At 55.9% G+C, this 15,724-nt stretch overlaps 1 protein-coding gene across 1 annotated transcript in view; it reads right to left on the minus strand.

Annotated features, from left to right (window-relative positions):
- Positions 1-9,831, minus strand: part of VIPR1 (vasoactive intestinal peptide receptor 1) — a 30,832-nt gene extending 21,001 nt beyond the window's left edge. The window contains exon 1 of the mRNA XM_023529034.1: positions 9,754-9,831. Coding sequence (XP_023384802.1) covers positions 9,754-9,831 — 78 coding nt within the window. The remainder of the gene's footprint in view (positions 1-9,753) is intronic.
- Between the last annotated feature and the right edge of the window lie 5,893 nt (positions 9,832-15,724).

Here is a 15,724-nt window from a genome sequence, read left to right on the forward strand (position 1 = left end):
GGGAGGGCTGGAAGTCCTCTGTCCCGACCTCAGTCTCCAGGGATGGGTGGGGCCCAGCTGCTGCTCCCTCGTTACAGGAGTTGGACTCTGGCTTCCAGGCGCTGGAGCCAGGCCTGGGAGGAACACAGGAGTCTGACCGCGTCTTCCACCTCTGTCCCCATTCTAGGGACCTGTGCTCAGCGCCCCGGGAAGTGGCCCAGCTGGGAAGTGAACACTGGCCCTCCTTACCCAGACCTCACTTGCCACCTTCTTAGCTTCTGAATAATTAAGCTAAATCAGATCCAATGAGACCGAGATGGGAGTTTTAAGGAAATAAGAGTGAGCCCCTCAGGATGGCTCGCCATCCCACTGGGCCCCCTCTGCCTCCGGCAGGTGATGGGGAAAGGACAGGAAAGCTCAGGCTTCTCCTCTCTCCTCCTCTGCACCCTGGCCAGAGATCAGGGGTGGGGGCCAGACCTGTGTGCCAGGGAGACATCGATGCCGGGGCCAACACGTGAGTAGGGATGATGGGTGCCCAGGAACAGCCAGAAGATTTAGGTCTTGGGAGCCATTGAGTGGGGAAGGGCAGGTGAGGGGCTCCATAGAGGGACTGCTGGGCTAGTGGCAGCTTCTGCCTGTCTCTTTGGCTTTAGGGAAGTGTCCGCTACCCCTGGCAACCCCACATCAGTTTCCTCATCTCTGCTTAAGGAGGAGAATGTCACAGTCTCCAACGGTGCTGTCGGGGAGAGTCCAGCAAGAGTGGTCCAGAATCAGAGACTCCCAGTGTCTCTTCTAACTTGTCCTTCCCACTCTGGGACAAGGTCCTCACCTCCCTGGACCTCGGTGTCCCTGTAGGCTAAATGGGCCTTAACCACTGCCCTGTTGACTCAAAGGGTTCTAGCAGTGGGATTATGGGGAGACACATGTGCGGGAGTTTCCTCTCGAGTCCTTCCTTTGAGGGGGTCCCTTTCTGGCCTGCAGGCACCAAGGGGGTGACTTTGATCGTTGTTCTAAGTGAGTCGACCCCATTGAGAGATAAGTGTCCCAGGTGCCAGCAAGCTCTCCATTGCTGTAGAGGGAGAGGAGGTCCAAGCTGAAGCCACACGGTTCGGTGCCCAAGGGGCCACACAGCCGAGTCCCCCGTTGAAGGCTTTGGTGGAGCCTCATTGTCACAGAGGTCCCCAACCTTCCCAGCTAAGCACCGCAGCTGACCAAACCCACGTCTGAGGGAAGGCCTCCTTGTCCAGATGTCTTTCAGACCCCCCAACACCCAGACCTTGCTCACCGATGTGTGCTATGGGCCTGGAAGCCACACTGTGAACATGGCCTTGGACTGTTGACTTTACCAGCTAATTGCGGTAAAGACATTAGCTGGTAAGTCCTTTAAAACTTGGCATATGGTAAGTAACGTGGATCTATTACAGAGCAGGATGCAGTTATTTGCATAACTGTTTCAAAGAAAGGGTATGTTTCAAGGCGATGCTGTGCCATGGTCCCTCTTCAGTGCCATGTGCTTCTCCGACTGTCCCAAAGAGCTACCCAGAATGAAACACTCGAGATGTTCTGTCTTACGAGATCCATGGCCAGCTAATCTTGCTCGGGCATGAGAAGAGGGGTGGCCAGATGGATCCCAGATGTGGAGGAGGAACGTGGGGATTGGCCACCCATCTTGCTTGCTTGGAGCGTGCTTCTTCCCAAGATACCTTCTCGTCCCTGTTGTCCTCCAGTAACAGGGTTCAGTCTGTCTCTGGCCCCTTCCCAGCCTCACCTGCCTCTCCTGCCCATTCTAACCTCCTATCCTCCCACGCCAGGAAAGCAGGCTGGATGCTAGCGGACATCTGTGGTTGCCCCCTCCTACCACCTGTTACCTTTCTCTAGAGCCGTGTTCTCATCTCTACCTGGAAAACCACCTCCTTCCCCACTCCTTGTTCACGGGTCCGGACAAACCCTCTTCTAGGGGATCATCATGTGACCAGTCGTGAGCCAATCGGAGCAATCCTGGTCATAGCATCTGGCACATGACCCAAGACAGGCTACTCAGAACCAGGAGGCTCATTCCTGGGACTCTGGATTAAGAGACTAGGCAAGTGGTTTTGTTCTTTCCCACTGGTCTTGAAATCTCAAGGGATGCAGGGGCTGGAGCTACCACCACCATCTTGTTGCCAAGTGGAATGCAAAGATGAAGATCACATAGCTAAAGGCAGAATAGAGAGATGGAGAAAAACTAGGTCCTCTTGACATTGTCTGAGCCCCTGAACGCAGCCATGCCCGAAACCAGCCGTGCTTCCAGAAAAGTTAGTTCAATACCTTTCTTTGTGGCTTAAGTTAGTTGAGTTTTCTGTCTCTATAACCGAAAGAGTCCAGACTTATGCTCTGAGGACAGGGCAATGGATGCCCTCACTTGCTGGGCAGTTTGCAAGGAGGGGCAGGAGCCCCCAGGGTAACCCAGGAGCCTGGGATGTCTCTGAATAAAGTAGGGGTGGTCTGGAAGATGAGCTCTGTCCTGAGTCCTATCTGGAGAAGGGTAGAGAGGAAATAGAGACCCAAAGGTCTCTATTTGCTGAGGTCACCCAGCAAATGCACATTCCCAGAAGGGACCGAAATCTCTGACCGTTAGTCTAGGATGCATCAATCTTTCTCCACTGCTTCGCCTAGGGCCATCTGGTTAACCATTGCGCTTGGGGGAGGCCAAGGCAGCTCCCTGTATCCCTTATCACTGAGGAATTCAGGCAGACTTTGGACTTCCTCTTCCACTTATTTTCCTATTCTAAACATCCTCATTATCCCTCTGGACTCCAGACACACGAAGCTGGAAAATTCCCAGCGGGGTACAAGCAAGCCTACTGATCCATGGAAAGGTTCCAGGCTAGGATATAGCTGGAGTGTGGGCTTCACAGAGAATGGGTAGTAGAGGTGGGTGGGCCTTTGAGGATGCGTAAGAGTTGGACAATCGGAGGTAGAACGAGAGCATTGTAGAAAGTAGGAGCAGTACGTACAGAAGCATGGAGGCATGCACGCGCCTAATAGACTTGAGCTTGCAAGAAGCCTGCTGTGGCTGCAGCGAGGGGCCCCGGAGGCATCAGGAGACAGGTCGGGAGATGTAGACCAGGGCCAGGCCTCATCAGTTCCTGCCTGGACTGGCGCACTAGCTTTCAGCCCAGCACCTGCAACTCGAGTAACCTTTGTCCGATGTGTATCCCCATCCCCATTCTCCTGCTTCAAATCTCGGATGGTCCCTACAGACTAGGAGTCAAAACCCGCACTTCTAAACCAGCATTCAAGAGCCTAATCTCACCACTGCCTGCATCTCTCGACTTGTCTCCTGACACCCTATGTGGAAGGGAAGAAGCAGGGCTTTCTTTCAAGCCCTCACCAATTCCTCTGCTTGGCTGAGTTCCAAGTGAGCTTAAAGTCAGCCTGACCTTGCAGTTGGGTCGAGGCTAGAGAGTTTCAGGACATTTTGGGTCCCCAACACCTTCTCCGTGACAGGAGTTCCTGAGCCCAGAAGAAGGGACCAAAGCCAGAGCAAGGAACTCTCTAGTCCTGGTCCTCCGGGTCCCCTGCCATGGTATTGGCTGGATGTGGCAGGTGACTGACAAAGTTGGCAGGAGAATCCTGAGTCTCTGGTTAGGGGCAGAGATTAACCCAAGTTTGTTAATTCCACCTGCTCAGCTGAGTCTCCTCCTCTCTATCCCCTGCGTGAGGGTCTTGGGAGAAAGCCCTGTGTTCTCCTCCCCCCATGAGGCTCCCAATATTTGGAGCAAAGGCTGGGGTTGTGGGGGGAGGGTGAAGATGCTGGGCGTTGAAGCTGTTAGATGCAGACATAGTGGGCCCAGCTCACGGGTTATACCCAATGCCCTCAAGGGCAGCCTGGGACCACAGCTACTGGCCTTGAATGAGAACCCCCAGCCTTGTCCAGGGCCAGAAAACTCTGGCAGGTGGAGCTGAGGGAGACAGAAGCGGTGTTCCAGGGGAGCAGGAGCCCCTTGGAGGAGCTGCTGGCCTCAAACACGTGTAAAACTCAGCCGGCTGGATTAGGTGAGACAGGAGAAAGAACTTCGTGCCTGAAAATCACCAAGTGCCGGGAGCCACTGCGGATAATTTGTGCTTCTGAGGTTTGTCATAACAGGCCTCTTTTTTCCTGCCAGGGATGATGGGAGGAGGCCAGGGACTGGGGAGTAGGGGGCAGGGAGTTCATTCCCCCAGTACCATCTCATACGCCCTGATTTATTTAAGCCCTTTGCAACTGAAGTAACGAGGCAATGAAGAGTCCCAGGAAAACCGAGGACCCAGAGAGAAGGCAGTGCGGTTGAAGGCACACAGGATCACAATCCAGCTTCCCAGGCTCCCTCCTCATTTTGGCTTTTGCTCTGACTTGGTAAGGAGGTGGAGATCTTGTGCTGGAGGAGACAGAGCAGGGAGGAGGAGCAAAGGGCAGGAGGCCCAGGAAGGTAAGGTAGATCACGGAATCCAGAAGACACAGAAAAGAGCAGAAGCATGCTCCCAGCTTTGCAGAGGGCACTAAAAGAAGTCTAAATAAGACCTCATCTTATTGAGAAGGGGCGCGCGCGAGAGTTTGGCAGGGGTCACAGGAATGTGTAATCACTTGCTCTAGGTGGTAGCTACATACGTGTGACAATTCCCTGAGCTGTCGCTTCATATTTGTGCATTTTACTAATTAAGAACTCTCTCTAAAGTCCCAGGTCAGCATGTGGCATCCCATAGCCACTTTGGAAGAAGCAGGTCCTTGGCGAAACGACAGAGCCTAGTTAAGTCCACAGGTTCTGGTATTAAACTGGCTGCTACTTCTTGGATGGGTGACCTTGGGCAAGTGACCCCACCTCATCTGTAAAACAGGGACCACGACGGCTCCACCTACTTCCAGGGTTGTGTCGAGGGTCGCACGTAAATTATACTAGGGGACCGCAAAGAAGGGTCAGCTGTAATTGCCAAAGCTGCAGCCCAGTCCCTTCTGCCAGGCTGGCCTTCCTGCCATCGCCAGAGCCCAGCCTCGCCGCAGCCTTGATGCCCGGCATAAGCCCAGGCAGTCGGAATGTGCCACCACTGCCTAGTGGCAGCTGTGCCCACCGGAGGAGAGGTCTCCAGGCCAGCAGTTCCCGTGGCCTCCCACTGCCGTCCCCTCTCTTCCCCGCCCTGTATTTTTACATCCTTTCCCCAACAGACTCAATCTTCCCCTCTGCAAATCCATGTCCTGCCAACCACACCTCCCCCTGGGGAAGGCTGAGCTCTGGGTAGTAGGAGGGCGGAATGGGAATCAGCATGTGTGGCAAAGAGGGCAGGGGGGAAGACAGCCAGGGATGCAGGTACGGGCTTGGGGCAAGAAAGAACTTTTCCCACAGCTCATAGCGGCACCAGGACAAGGGCTCGCGCTGTCGGAGGACGCGAGCAAAGCCAATCAGCTTGGGGTTAAGCCTGGTCCCAGCTGAGGGCCCCACTTGCAAGGTTCGCTTAGGGGCATGGAGTCTTTCAGAGTTTCTTTGCAGAGGATCGCGGTAGGGATGGCCAGTGAGGCAGGGGCAGCAGGGACTCAGGTTGAAATCCTCTGTCCCTCGAAAGTCATCCTGGGCACCTCTGGGGAGAGGACTCAGTTTACAAACATGATGTCTGCGGGTGATGTTGGTGTTGGGGCCACCTGCAGAGGGCTGGGTACCTGCACAGGGAGCCGTAAGGCTGTGAGTCCTCCAGACACGGGGGTTGGTTAGGGACCTCTTTCCCTCCTCCGAAGACCCACTGTGCAAGAAGAATTTGTTTTTAAGATAGCAAGAGGCACTTCCTGAGAGATATGGAACCTCACATCATGAGCCATAAGATGGGGCCCTAAGCGGGAAAGCCCAGCTCGATGCTCGTGCATCCTGCCAGCTCGCTCTATGGCCCCATCACAACACAGGCAGGAAGGCTCCTTGCAATGAGACCGAAACCCATGATAATATCACCGCTCGTCTTGTGAGGCTTGGGCAGATCTGAATATTAGATAGGAAGGAACTGGAACCCTGTTAGTTTTGTGATGATGGTATCATTGTTCAATATCTATGAAAATGTCCTTTGGTTTTAGAGATGCATTTGAAATGACTTGGAGTAAAAAGTTGCAAGGTCTATCATTTATTTTAAAATACTTTGGCCAAAAAAGCAAATGATGCAAATATTGTTAAAGGCTAATAACTGTCAACCTGAGGAATTGGGAGGGATGAGTGCTAGAAATTCCTATACTGCTATTTTGCTGACGTCCCTCCAAGGAATGGGTAAAAGCAAAAAACAAAACAAAACAAAACTCCAAAACCAACTCATAATGTGGTGAAGACATTAAACTGTTTCTCTTTCTTTTTCTAAGATGTCTAAGGTATGTGAGCGTCTGCACGCACTCTATGTTTTCCCGGTGCGGTGAGAACAGCCTTGTGTTGGGAGGTCACACAGAAGAGGGTGGGGACAGGGAGAGAGGATGGGGCTTTGTCTAGTCCCGACCCCATTCCTGCATCCATGGCCAGAGGGGCCACAGTGAGGGGGCCAGGCAAGTGGCAGGCTCAGCCCAGGTTGGGATGCCACTGAGGCTGCCCACTGCGTGAAGAGGCCCATCACCTGCCTGGGCCTGGAACCTCGCCCTACAAGTTGTCTGGAAACCTCATGAGGACACCTCCTGGCCCCAGGACTCCTGCCTGCCCTGGGGATCAAGAGGAAGGAACGAACTGTCACAGTTCACTTAGCACTTCCATCTCCTCAGGACTCACAGGAGTCCTGACAGAAGACTAAGCCCATTTCGCAGCTGTGAGGCTTGCGGAAGACTGTGCCCCACTTGGGGTGGAGCTGGCCACCAGCCCAGGCCTCTTCTCATTTCTCCTGCACGTTGGGCCAAGGGTTCTCACCCTCCCTTTTGCAATGAGGGAACTGAGGTCCTTCCACAGAGATTAAACATGTTCTCAAGGTCAGTTGGCTATTGCCATGGAGTGGGATGAGGACGAGGTCTCTTGATCCCAGCCCAGGTTCCCCATGGAAGCTCCAGAAACATCAGGGAAGGCAGAGACGCAGGGCACTGGGATGGGAGGAAATCTTCGATGGGAGCTCGCTCTTCTAGAATAGTCCCTCGGGAGCGCTGCCCAGGCCTAGCTGAGGTTGTCACTTCACACGGGGTGGCCTGCTGTGGGCCGAGAGGGCCTGGGCAGCTGTGGACAGTTTCTGGAAGCAAATGGCTGGGTAGGATGCTTATGGCAAGGTGAGGCCTTCAGGGGCAGCAACCTGCCTCACAGAGGAGTTAGAGGAGCAAAGCTTCCCCCAACCACAGGGCCCCCCTTAGCCTCTGGGAGGAGCTGGGGTCTTACTCCTCCTTCTGTGGTCAGGCCCATTGGTCCTGCCAACAGAGGCTGTTTTACGGTCTCAGATGGAAGGCTGCCCATTTGGCTGAACTCTTCAGGGTATTGTCCCACCGCTTCCAGGGAGCCTTCCCTGGCTGCTCCTCTCAGCCACTCAGTTCTGGGCGGCTGCACCCCACACCTACCTGGGCTCTTCTTCCTGCTCTTTCCGATGAGCCCTGAGAGCCTTCCTAGGGCATGGCCCGGGTCTGTTCCTCCTCTGTGACACCCCTCCCCTCCCCGCTGGGCTGGCATTCCCCTGAACAGTTCTGCTACCAGTGAGGAGCCCCTGTGCCTGCCCTCCAGGGGGTAGGGGCACTGGAGATCCTGACTGGTGACCTTGGGGTGGACTTCCTCTTTTGAGACACTGGAGGTTTTCTTTCCCTTTTTTGCTTCCCTGTTCAGAGATTTCTCCTTTCCAGGCAGAGGTCAGGGCACCATAAATAGGAGAGATAAGGCTCTGGGCCTTCAAACTGAACTTTGCAGCTGCCATTTTATGGCCCTGATAACGTCAGCCCCCCCCCCTTCCCCTCCCCACCCCACCTTGAGTCTGGCTGCAGCAGGATTGCCTGATGTCCACTTAGTGCAGGAGCAAGTGGCTGGTGGAGAGTAGAGAGGGAATTGAGGCCCCCCACTCCAGCCAGCCCTCAGCTGGTTCTGGCTGAGTCCCGGCCCTGGGCTGTGGGGCACATGGGAGGAGGAGAGACCTCAGCCTTTGATCTCGTGGGATGATCAGAAGAGTCCAGGCTGGGAGGTGAGTAGGGCTGAAGGGTGGGGTCAGAGGTGGGAGGGCCAAGTGGGTGGGAGCAATCAGGGAAGGCTTTCTGCAGGAGCTGGCATTGGGTACAAAGTGAATAAGATGTGATAAGACAGGTGAGGGTAGACATTGGAGGAGTCAGACTTGGGCTGTCGTAGGAGTTGGGGGCAGAGGTGATCTAGCATGAAAGAGGCTCTGCACCTGGGCTAAGAAGCCTCCAGGGCTAATGGGGTGCCAGTGGCAGTCCCCTAGCCCACCCAAGGAGAATTCGAGTGGTTGGAGCCCAGGGTTGGGAGGGCCAGAGGACGGTTGTTAAGGCCTGGAGGCTCTGTGACACTGAGGGGCTGTAAGTGGTGCCTGAGCTGTGGCGTCAGGGCTTGAATCTGGTGAGGCTCTGAGCACTCAGGAGGCGGGTCTCGTCACTAGCAAGAGCAGGTGGGGAGCTCTTGTCAATTGTCATAAGGTCAGGCAATGAGCTCCCCATCCCCAGCGTGTGCAAGACACTAGTTAGGTGAAAACACAGATTTCTGCCCTGGTGGAGGTGACAGTAAGGGAGGTAATGATGGGGTAGAAGAGACTAGATTGATATATTCCACCCACCTACCCACACGGAGGTGGTGCCAGACCTGAAATCCACTTACATTTTAGGCCATGCCTAAGCAGCAATCCCAGATCCCTCAAGTCCCGGGGTAGGGGCAGAGAGAAACTAAACCTCAGCCCAGGTCTGATTGGGAGGACAGTTGTAACTCCAGTGTCTCTGGGCCTCACTTTGCCCAAAGTAAAATGGGCTTGAGCAGGTTCAGTGATCTTAGAGGGAGTGATCCCTGTGTCTCCTGCCTCAACCGGGATCTGCCCTGCAGCCCAGGTGAGCCATCCACAGACACCCACATACCCACACGCGGGGCATGCCAGCACAGGTCAGGGACATACACATACCCATGGTGAGGTGAAGCAGAAGTGGCAGGAAGAAGGAGGCCACCGCCTGTGGGCTGTTTGCTCCCTGCTTAGCTTTCTCCATGCACATGGCTGGCCCTACCAGCTAAACGCCACCCTCCCACCCCTCAGTGCCCACCACCTTGGGCCTCCGTTTCACCTCTGCTCAGTGAGAGGGCACAGGAAGGGTCTGCTTGTCATCCACCTTGTCCTCAAAGCCCCTTCCCAAGTCCTGGGGTCCCCAGCGCTGGATCTGCTGCTGAGATGTCACTCCTCCACGTAACACACAAAGCCCCCACAGATACCTCCGGGCACAGCACACGATGACGACCCTCACAGCCTCCCTCCTCCCACCCACCGTCTAGGAGACCTCTCATTTCATTCAACCACAGTCCCCGACCCTGCACCCACGGATCTCCCCACCCCACGCAAACCCGCAGCCACAACCAGGCAGGCAAGCGAGGAGCCAGCTCGCATCCGCCCCTCTACCGGTGTCACGGATTGCGGTGCAGAGCCGGCTCCCGGCTGTGCTGGGAGGGAATAGGTGGGACCCAGACCCCTCCTCTCGGGTCTAGATCTGGTCCGAGGCGGAGCCAGGAGGCGAGACTCGGTGCTCCCTGCCCTTGTTCTCCTCACACAGACGTGCGCGCAGACGGCTGGGATCCCGCCGCCCCCACTCCACTCCCAGCTGCCGGGACTCTGGGTGGCGCGACGGACACTCACCGCGGGCCGGAGGGAGCAGGCGAGGGCACCGGCCAACAGGCAGAGCCAGGGGGCCGGCGGCGGGCTCGGAGGGCGCATGGTCCGCCCTGAGCCCGCGCCGGGCGGCCCCGCGCCGGGCGGCCCCACGCCGGTCTTGGGCGGGCGGGCGGCGCACCGCGCGGTCGACGATGGGACGCCTGGCAGAGTGGCGCTGCCGCGGTGGCCCCGGCGCTAAGAGGCGCCGCTCCGGGCTGGGGGCGGGCCCCGGGGGCTCGTCTGACGGGCATCGGGTGCAGCCAATGGATCGGCGGAGGCGGGGCCGCAGAGCAGGTGTGGGCGGGGCTGAGCGCACGCCGCGAGCGGGGAGTCCCCGGGTTCCCTCCGCTCTTCCCGCATGTCAGTCCTCAGTTTCCAGGCATTGACAGACCTTCGCGAACTGGGACAGTATCCCGGGAGTCTCCAGACCCTAACACGCCTTCTTCCTCCCAGCTTGGCTCACGACGTTTCCGAGCGTCTGGTTGCCATCTCCCGCTCCCGCTCGCCCCCTCAGCCCCGCCCCAGGACGCTCTGCGCGTCCGCCTTCAAAACCACCTCCTCCAGGAGGCCTCCCGGCCAGCCTCTCCGTTTCCCATTTGTGCCGCTCCGCGGGCTGGTGCGGGCGGGCGGGACCACGAGACAGGACGTGACAATTCTTATCCCCCCCCGCGCCGCGGGCTGCAGCTTGCGCGGCCCGCGTAGGGTCCTGGGCTGCAAGCGCCCAGAGTAGGTGGGGCGCGTTGTTTGCTCCATTTTCAAACGTCCCAAGTCATCCCTCGCGTCGGATAGGCCGGGCGAGGGCCAGCAAGGGCGCGAGTGAGGCCCGACTCTGGGTTCCTCGGTTCCCGCCCTGAGCCCAGGCAACCTGGCAGGGCGCACTTGGCCCTGGCTGGGCACCCCAGTCCTTCACGACCTGGAGGGTCGAGCTCCTGGGGAGACAATGCGTCCGCGCCCTCGCGCGTCTCGGCCTGGGCACCTCATGAGAGAGGCTGCAGCGGCCGAAGCTCCAGCGCCCTCGCGCGGGGAGGGACGGTCTGTTCCCAGCGCGCGGGCCCTGACTCTGCGCATCCGACCTAAAACCAGAGGCCTCCTCCTCCCACCTGCCCTAGTTTACAGCCGGGGAAACTGAGGTCCAGAGAAAGGTCCGGACCTGGGCCGTCTGCTTCCTCCGTGCGTCCTCAGGGCTCAGTTTCTGCGTCCCTAGAGTGAGGCGTGAGTTCATGGGCGCTGCGCCGGGGGAGTGCGTCTTCCTGAGGACCAAGCGCAGGTGACTACCTTGCTTCCGTTCCCAGGCTCGAGATATTGCAATGGAGACTGGAGGTGGCGGCGGGGATAGGGTGGATGGTGAAAGTGACAGGGGTGTGGGGAGGGCGGTGTTAGTGTAGAGGCGGAGAGGGCCGCGCGTCCCCTGGCTCCTAGGTCCAACTCCAGGTGCTGGCGACCAGCAGGTGAGTCAGAGTTCCCTGCGGACCCACCCTGGCTTCCCTCCCTACAGCACGGGAAACTCGGCCGCCGACCTGTAGTGGGATGGAGTTATGGGGAGTCGGGGAAAAGCCGGGAAGGGGTGAGGACCCAGCCCCTCCTTGAATTCAGCTTATTTTGGGATGCTAGCATTTGCTTGCTGCTTTCTCTCCTCCCCTTCCTTCGTCCCTTCCATCTTTCCCTCCTCCCTCCCTTCCCTTCCCTTCCTCTTTCTCTTCTCATCTTCCAGCTTCCCTCCCTCCCTCACACATTAATTGATTACTTTCTGCGTGCCAGGCTCTGGGCTGCGCACGGACGGACAGAGTTAAATCCTACAGCAGCACCTCTGGCTGGAGGAGGACCTGGGGAGCTATCTACTCACAATTTCCAGCTCCTTCTGGATATAATCATTAACCCCCAGCATAGCCCCTTCCCCAGATAAGGGAACTGTGAGATGCCTCTGCCAGGCCATTCTGAGGTTTGGACCCAATCCCTCAGAGAGGAAGTGTTTAAAGAATCACCAGCCACCTCCTCAGCCATCCCCACTTCTGAGGGTCGGGTTAGGCTTCTTAGTCTTTCCCTTGCTTCCCCTTGTGACAGTACCTCTTCTCAGGCCTCAGTTCTCCAACAGGGCAGTGGAATTATTCTGGAGAGTTACCTCTGCTGGCCTAGTGTGCTGGGAGTCCTAGATGTAAATGGCAGGTCCATGGGCTTTGGCTCTCCTAAACCCTAGCCCCTCTCTCTCCACACATATGCACTCACACACTCACACACACTCACACTGACACTCTACCTGGCCAGCTGCAGAATGCTGAAATCCCACTGTTACATTTGTCCCCTTGGTCTGTTGAAGTTCTCTCTCTGAGGACAGGGACTTTGGGTACCTGAGGGTTGAGGGGGGTGAGGATTGGGGAATAGCAGAAAGCCAGACCCTACTTTGCTACGTGACCCTGGGGGTGGGGGGGAATCTTAAGGCTCCCAGCTGGGGAACCGCTGCCTCTCCCCTTTTAATGTAGAGTGGTCCCCAAGAAACCCCCTTCTTAGCCCGGGGCTGCAGGGCAGGCTGCAGACGGTGAGAGACGGCTGGGCCTCTTGATGCCTCTGCAGTCCCCAGGCTCCCAGGAAGGAAGTGGTGACCAAGGGAGAACAGTTCCCCGGAAGATTCTTTGCAATGAAAATTATTCTTTGTTCTGTCAGAATTGTTCCCCTGGGGGACCCACCCATCCTTACCTATCAAAAGGCACAAAACAAATTCAGAAGCGAAAGGAGAGAACAAAGAAAACAGCGAAAACAAACAACCTCCACCCCCACCCCACCCCCATTTAACCGAGGCTAAACGGACCTTTCAACAGAGGCTCCTGCATTTGCATGTCCAGTCCTCTGTTCTGAGGCCTGGGGCCAGGGGTGGGGGGGGGTGGGGTGGGGGTTGGGGCTGTCAAGCCATGCCCGCTCTTGGGGAGTCCTGTGTGATCTGATGGAGAGGCCATCCTTTCACCTGTCTGATGAGCTGGGAAGGCTTCTTAGTTGGGGGGAGGAATATTAGGAGCAGGACTCGGTGGGGCAGGCTACCGAGGGGGCGGGAAGCGGTGACTGGGATCTCTGTCCCATCCCTCTACCCTGTCTGAAGCCCAAGTCACTCTGGCTTGGAGAGGGGTGTCACAGCCACCTCCTGCTCCTGGGTCCCCCATGTCCACTTACATGGATTTCTCCCAGAGCTATTCTGTTTTTATGTCTCTCCTCCTGGATCCCTGCAACGTGTCTCCGGTCTGTGCCCAAGCCCCACCTCGCTTCCTTCCGGATGTAAGAATCGCAGGGTGGAGGAGGTGGGGGGAAAGAGAAAGAGGCAGAGTCACTTGCCATTCCCCATGAGGACAGGCATGACAGGCACAGCGGGGTGAGGATCTGTAGTTATTCATTTGGAGCCTGCCCGGCTTCCTGGCTGCCTGCCTCATACCCGCAGTGGATGCCACCCTTGCCTCCCACAGTCCTTCACGCACCTCCCTGAGTCGTGCGCTCACAGCATCAAGGCTTCCAGCTCAGAGTCTCGATGCTGGTGGCCAGGTTCCCCGGTGCAGTGGGAAGAGCAGCTGGGGACCACAGTGTGGTCATGACCTGCATGTCTGGGGTCAGGCAGGGACCTGGCCTGGGGAGTCACTTCTCCAGGATTCTCCTTCCAGACTCATCCACATTGCTGCGTGGATGCAGACAAGCTGGCCTCTCTGGGCCTATGAGTTGAAAGGACCTGCACCTTTAGGTCTTTATCCATGGAGTGTGGACGGCAGTTTCAAGGATATGAACTGCTTGCCGCCTTCCCAGGCTGCCCTTTCTTGGGGGCCCATTCTTCCTATGAGGAGACACATCTTAACTCCAAGGTCTGGCAGAGGGCAGGAGAGGCCCAGCCAGGTATTTAAAGAACAAATGTTCCCTTTATCCCTCTGTAACAGCATGCAGTCAATAGCATTCCTTCATCCCTCATGTATCACCACCTCCACTGGCCTGGCCCTGCAATGGGCACTGAGGACGTCACAATGCCTTAGATGTGGGCTGCCTCTCCATGGGAACCTAGCACCGATTGAGTGGGGCACCAGGCGAGGAGGGGGTCTTCTGGTGATGCAGCACCTGGGAAGAAAACAGTTCATGATCGTGCAAGTGACGGAGGGAAAATTGTCCTGACTTGACAGATGGGGAAACAGTCGAGGGACCTGTTCTGAAATGGCCTGCATCATCTCTTGATCCCGGAGGCTGAGGCTTAGAGCTGTAGAGGGAAGGGGGAGGGGGAGCGTCAGCTCTAAGTGTGTCAGGTCAGGTCCTCCAGTGAGCAGATGCTAGGATGGAGTTAGGGTTGTGGAAGTTTTTTGGAGGTCAGGGGAACCCTGTGAAAGGTGAAGGAGGAGAAGGCAGGATTGCACAAGGAGAACTCAGACTCGAAGCAGCTCTGACAGAGCCTCTGCCAAGCTGAGAGTGAGCTCCAGACCAGAGAGGGCACATAGCCGCCCTCGTGACCCCGCTGGGCTCAGTCAGTGCTGGGGGGCTGTCTGGGGAGAGCAGGGCATCAGCTCAGATGCTGGAGTGGTCCTGATGGTGCTCCCGCTAGAGGCTGTCAGCTCACTGCATTCCTGACAGCAGGCGGCAAGTTCTTTCTTGAGGGGAGATCCACGCGATACGTATCTGTGGCTACCACAGAGGGGAAACTGAGGCATGAAAAGTAAAGGGAGTGGGAGAACTCCTGCTCCAGGAGACAGAGGAAGAAAAGGCTTAGGTTTTACCCTTGGGCAGCGCCTGTTCTGGGCTCAGAGAGGGGATGACTTGAGGAGGAGTTTTTCTCTCAGAATCCCAGGGCTCAGTTCAATCCTGGGGGTCAGAAGTCTTTTATCTTGCAGCTTGGCACAAGGGTCATGGTGCAGTGAGTCCAGGAGACTCTAGAAGGAAGGATACTTCCCCCCATTTATGCTCCAACAGCAGCCGCAGTCTCTTGGTCAATTGCTTATGGCAGCCTGCCTTTCTCTCTCTCTCTCTCTCTCTCTCTCTCTCTCTCTCTCTCTCTCTCTCTTTCTCCCCGTATCCCCGCTCCCCCATACTTGTCCATGTATAAGGGCATGTGGGGATGTGTCCTTGTGCATGGGCTTAAATCAGTACAGACACATCTGCTTCCAGCTGGGGTCTGAGAGCAGGGTTGGCCAATGTGTGTTGGGAGGTGGAGTTAAGGGCCAGGTTCTGGATAACTAGGGGTAGAGAGAGGCCAAGCCTCAGAGAGGGTGCCCAGGACCACAGACCACACCAGGCCATCTCTCAGAGCTCGTTCCTGTGGCAGTGGACTCCCGTGCAAGTTGTGGGGGCACTTGCCATCCCAGGGAGACCTCAGACTAACTCCTCAGAGGTCTAAGTTCAAAATCTTTCCTGCCCTCCTCCCAGCCCTGCGTTCCTATGAATCAGCGTTTACCTGACCTTGGGCAGAGATTCTGGAAGAGGATGATAATGGAGTGGGACAAAATAGACATGGAATTTAAGTAACATAACTGATGCCATTGGAAATTAATGTGTATTAGAAATTTAAGGCTATTAACTGAAAAACAATGGAAGTCTCCACATAACACCTAAACGATTTGAATAAGGAAAAATAAAACAAAAAACTACCGATCCCAAAAAAAGATTGTATGTAGAGGGGGGTACTAGAGACAAGAATACATAATAAATAGAAACATAAAATCAGATATAACAAATAATTAAAAACATTAATCATTATACTCAATGTAAATGAAGGAGTATTTAAGATGGAATTTAAGAGGAATCGTTCATATTAGAACTTTCACTCTATCAAGAAGATGTAATAATTCCAAATATCTATGCACCTAATGAGATAACTTCAAGATATGTAAAAACTATATATATAGAAAAAGAAGAAATTTTCAAATCTACAGTCAGGGTGGAAGATTCAAACACCCTTTCCTCAGGAATTCCATTCAGCTATCAAAATAAATGAACCAGAGTCACATCT

Source organism: Pteropus vampyrus, unplaced genomic scaffold, assembly GCF_000151845.1.
Source record: "Pteropus vampyrus isolate Shadow unplaced genomic scaffold, Pvam_2.0 Scaffold35, whole genome shotgun sequence".
NCBI classification, from domain to species: domain Eukaryota; kingdom Metazoa; phylum Chordata; class Mammalia; order Chiroptera; family Pteropodidae; genus Pteropus; species Pteropus vampyrus.